This window comes from Octopus bimaculoides, chromosome 14, assembly GCF_001194135.2.
Source record: "Octopus bimaculoides isolate UCB-OBI-ISO-001 chromosome 14, ASM119413v2, whole genome shotgun sequence".
In the NCBI taxonomy this organism is placed as follows: Eukaryota; Metazoa; Mollusca; class Cephalopoda; order Octopoda; family Octopodidae; genus Octopus; species Octopus bimaculoides.
The window spans coordinates 19665207-19670656 of record NC_068994.1 but is presented as its reverse complement, the minus strand read 5'-3'; the positions used below and the strand labels follow the sequence as shown (position 1 = coordinate 19670656).

The 5450-nt window shown below is 36.7% G+C and overlaps 1 protein-coding gene across 7 annotated transcripts in view; it reads left to right on the top strand.

The window, feature by feature from the left end:
• The window catches only part of LOC106874076 (uncharacterized), a 56530-nt gene extending 51128 nt beyond the window's left edge, over positions 1-5402 (top strand). For all 7 annotated transcript variants that reach the window (XM_052972730.1, XM_052972727.1, XM_052972729.1 and 4 more), the window contains one exon: positions 1465-5402. In XM_052972730.1, the coding sequence (XP_052828690.1) occupies positions 1909-5184 (3276 nt within the window). In that variant the 5' untranslated portion in view covers positions 1465-1908 and the 3' untranslated portion in view covers positions 5185-5402. The remainder of the gene's footprint in view (positions 1-1464) is intronic.
• Positions 5403-5450: the final 48 nt, after the last annotated feature.

Below are 5450 nucleotides of genomic sequence, written 5' to 3'. Positions count from 1 at the left end.
ATATATATATATATATATATATATATATATATATATCCCTACTACATCCAAGAGAAAATAAGTTGATTAACAGGCAACATATTGTTAAAACTCTTCAGTATAATATTTATATTAATATATTTTGTGATGATTTTCATTTAATTACATATGGATGATGATTTAATTGTTCACATAGCAAAATGTATGAGTAGTGTTGATACTACTACATTTTTCCAACTTCTCTTCAGCCACTCATGGAATATTTAAGCCTAGCATTATAAGCTAATAAAACAATTGCCTCCTTCCTTTGCCTACAGTGGCTAGCTGTACATCCTTATTCTTCTGATTTACAGTGAAGTGAACCAAGTTAATAATCGTTTTGTTTTGCTGTTGGTTTTTCCCCTCCTTCAGGATGTAACTCAATGGTGGTGATGAGATACTATGTATCTCACTTTCTTCCACTCTTCTGACTCAGCTACAATTCTCTCCCACTGGAAATATTTGTTATTTCAGGTAGTGTCCCTGTATTGCAAAAACTACGTAGACAAGGTGAATGAGATCAATGAAACTAGTGCATAAAAATGTAGGTTGACCACATTTTTGCACTCTGAGAATCTCTCTCATAATGGCTACAGCATATTTCAACTGTATATCCTGTTGCCAGTAAAGTAAACTTATATGTGGGATGGTGACATAGAGTAAATAAAATCGAAAATTTCCAAGTGATTCTGTTGTCAAAAATGTTTTCCTTGTTGCTCTGAATTGGAACAACAGCTTTTACTATTACAATTACTGTAATGTTTCAGTCAGTTGTTTCCTATGCACAAGTGTAGAAGCTAGCAAAAGATAAAGCAAATATTGGTATGCACAAATTTAGGAAGCTATTTTATCTAACACAGTTAACTCAATATAATCAAACAACCACTACAGTTGAAATGATTTTCAATTCTTGTTAACTTTTATATGTCAGTAACTTAAGACTTATAAAGTATCATTTGCTTACCTTTTGTATGCACCAGTCACTCAACATTTAAAATAAACTGCATACACAGGCATTTACTTCAGATGACCACTGTTGTTCAGATAAATATTCTGTAACTGGTTGAAATAATGTAGCGAACTCAAATACATGGAACAATGCCTACAAGTTTTGAATTTAATCATTCTGTGTTCAGTATTTTAAGCTCAGAACCTCTCTGCCTTCATTGAAGGACAAATAGATAAGGAGAATGTAAATCTAAGCTTGCTAATGAGGCTTTAACTTTTTGAAAGACTCATCACTGATCAGTGTGATGTGTTTTATATCTTAATTCTTGACTGAATTAGAGAATTTTTTGAAAAAAGAATATCAAGCCTACCTGAGGATTTTTCACCCATCAAAATTTTCTAATTTGAACCTCAAATGTTGGTTTTTATTTAAAATTTATAAATGTAGTTTTTCATTTTTATTTGATATTAATTTTTCTTCTTTGAAATTCATTTCAGATTCCCGTTTCTGACCATATGGGTGTATATCGAACAAATGCTGATATTTCATACCCTGTTAGAGTCTTTCCTTGAAGAGTATCCACTGCCTGTTCTAACAACAGAATACCAGTTAACCATTCTTCTCAACTATGGTATAGTCCTTTGATATGGTTGCTAGCCTGTTAAGAAGTAATTTCTGATATATCTAAGCCATATCTTGACTTCAGCTGCTATCTGTTCTCTGTACACACCTACTTCTCCATTTTTGGCACCTATTCCATATATTACTCAACTCATGCCTTTACTTACTGTACTCACAAAGTGGAAAGTTACTCTACTAATATACTCAGAGTAAAACTTTAGACGCATTTTCATGCTTTCAAGTCCTGTGTGATTTATCAAATACATACGTTCTTAGATATTCCATCCTTTTTCTTCACACTCTCTGAGTACAGATTGGAAATGTCTAGTTTATTTTCTGTTGAAGACAAAAAACAGAGAATTATGAGAAACATCGATATAGAGCCAAGTTGTAGCCGGCCACAAGGTACATCGAGTAGAATTAATGATCCTGGAAATTATCAGTTGTCACAGTTAAGGCTCTCAGAACTGCCAGTTACTCTGGAGACCAATGAAGAACCTGCTCCACATCATTCCGCCCCCTCAACAGTGCCCCTTCATCGTGGTCAGACAGCATCATATTTACACTGTTACCCCCCACCAAAATCAGACTTTTTATCAACCCTTTCAACTGACATGGTCCGTCATAGTTCCAGCAACAGAGACAGTCATCGTAAAGATATTGGTCAGTCAAAAAGTTCCTATAGTATATATGAGAACAGTGATTCTTCAAAAGAATGGAAAAGGAAACCAGTGTCACTGCCATCAACATCTCACGTAGACCCATGTAGTATGCCTATACCAACGAGTATGGGAACTAATAAAAATAGTCATCATCATGGAGATTTTAACAGTGACTCTTTAACACCATTGGAGGTTAGGAAAAAAATGCCTGATGGAAGTGGCCCTAGTGATATATGTCATCGTCAGTGTATTTCTGATATTCCCTTTAAGAAAAGACTAGCCAATCGATCTGTGGATATTGGGATTGTTCAAAATCCTGTTGATGTTGCGCTCATTGAGCAAGGACTTGAGAATCAAATAAATATTGGAATTGTTGAGAACCCTGTTAATATTGGAATATTAAAAAACCCTAACAGTATTGAAAATCTTGATAATTATATGGAGCCCCTCAACAAAGTCTGTGTGGAGAACGATCGGTCAAAACCAGTTTGTTGTAATGAATTGGTTTCCAAATGGCTCAAGAGCCATCCAGCTAGAATTAACAATAGCAGTAGTGTGAAATATTCTCGGGATATACCAACCACACTGCCAAATAAAATGGCAGGGAGTTTGGAAAACCAAAAAGTCCATATGAAGCATATTAGTATTCCTCAGAATTGTCATTCTTCTCTAAACAAATATGATAAGCCTGGCTGTAGTGGATTTTTGGAAAGGGAAGATCATCAAATGGGTATGAAAGATCAAGCAGGAAACGGTAATGATTTCAGGAAAGCAACACGCCCAGAAGCTGCTAGTGTGTGTTCAACTTCAAAGTCAGACTGTGTTGACAGTTTAAGGATGCGTGAAATGGATGTCAGCCATAGTCACAACACAGCATCATTTCCAAATGGGTTTGAACATAGACTTAATAAATACAATAATAGCAGCAGCAATAGCACATATAACCTTAAAATATGCCACAGCAATAACAGCAGCAGCAGTAACACTTCAGAAAATAATTATAACTTTTCGCGGGTTGACATGTACCCTATAAATATCATCAAATTAGATGATTTTAAGGGTGTCTCAGATTTTCTTCGAACTCTCAATGAAGAACCTAATAAGAAAAAGAAGACTGGTAATATAGGTAATGCCATTCCAATAGAGAGTTCTAGTAATAATAATTGTAATGGTTGTGGTGCCAGTAGTAGTAGCAGCAGTAGCAATAACAGCAGCAGTGTGGGTCCTAGCACTAGTGATGCTACACCAAATTCAAATACTGGTGCTCTTGTTGCTCCAGGTCCAAGTAGTCGATTTGCCAATGTCCTTAACTTGAGTTTTAATGAAAACTTGGACAGCTTCTCCAAAACGGGTAATAGTGAGTGTGCTGCAAGTAGTGGTGTTGGTAACGGCAGCAGCAGTAGTGATAGTAACCTAACTGCATCTGAACGCAGTGTAGATTGTGTGGTCAATCTCAGCCAAAATATCACTGACAACTGCAATAATGGAGCAAAAACTGTGATGTCTATAGATCGACCAAGTGGCAGTGGAACTAGCTCTGGCAGTATAATTAGCTCCACATCAAATGTCCATCCTTCTAGTAGCAGCAGTAGTAGCAGCCACAAAGCTGTTATTGTTAACGTGCCCAATCTGAGTGCAGACAGTGGGATGAGGCCTGCAGTCGACAGCAATCAAAAAGGACATGGAGAGCAGCTGCCAAATCCAGGAGAAAAGGACCTTGAAATGGAATTCTATGAATCTGTCCTTGAACTTGAGAATGAATACAGTGCAACTAACGTGTTAGATAACAACGTTGCTGTGACTTCAACACCTTCATTGTCAAATGGTACCAGTGTTGATTCTTCCACAACAACAGTCAGTGTTGATACTGTAAACAATGTCAGTGCTTCGTCCACTCCTGAAGGGACAAACTCCGATATTAAATGCAGATTGTGTCGCAAAACATTTAAATATGAGAGCAACCTTCAATCACATATGAGTGCACACAAACGACGTAAATGCTTCAAGTGTGAACAATGTACAAAAACTTTTACATTTTTGTCTGACTATTACCAACATACACTATTACATCATAGTGGCTTAACTCTTTACACTTGTGACTATTGTCAGGAACAATTCCTTAGTACCTCAGAGCTTGAATCACATCGTGTTACACATGATGGAAAAAGACCCTACCAATGTCGTTACTGTGAGAAAAATTACATTCGCAAAGGGGACTTGAAAAAACATCTAAGAGTACATTCAGGAGAGCGACCATATCAATGTGAACTGTGTGGTAAGTCTTTCAGTGCCGGTTCTGGTCAGTTGGCGAAACATCTCCGCATACATCTTGATGAGAAGCCATTTTCTTGTAACTATTGCAACAAAACTTTCACAGATAAGGCCAATGCCGACAAACACATGATGTTTCATGTAGGAGAAAAGTTATTTAAGTGCACACTGTGTAGCAAGGCCTTCATGCAGAAATGTGATTTGTTACGTCATATTCGTACGCACACTGGGGAGAAGCCACACACTTGTGAATATTGTGGCAAGGCATTCAGTGATCAATCAGCATTCTCAAAACATCGGCGTATTCATACAGGAGAAGGGATGCTCAAATGCACACATTGTGACAAGACATTTAATAACCCCTACAACCGAACTAGGCACATGCGGCTTCATACACGGGAAAGAGCTTTTCCATGCGACTTGTGCGACAAAATTTTCACATGCAACTACAGCGTTAAAATGCACCGTCGCATACACACAGGTGAGAAACCTCACAAGTGTGACTATTGCTTCAAAACTTTTATCAGCAGCAGCAACCTTAATAAACATTTAAAGACACATCACCCTGTCAAAGCAGTGAAGTACGAGTGCTGTGGTACCATGTATGCAGACCCAGCTGCTCTCGATGAACATTTCAAGTCACATGGTGCAAAGCAGTCTTGATTTAGGATTTTTCAGATTTAAGAGTAAATTTAATTTTTAGAATTATATGATTCAATTTCCAACGGTATACCTGCATTTGGTAGTAAAAGAAAAATTTAATTTCAGGATGGGGGCAAGTTTATCCTTTATAATTTTTTTGTTTAAATCCTCCTTCACAGTTTCTCACTTGTCTATTCTTAAGAAAGAAAGAAAGAAAACATCAGCTCCAATAACAGAAATGAGGATATTCAGAAGTTTTTTTTTTTTTTTTTTTTTTTTTTTTTTTT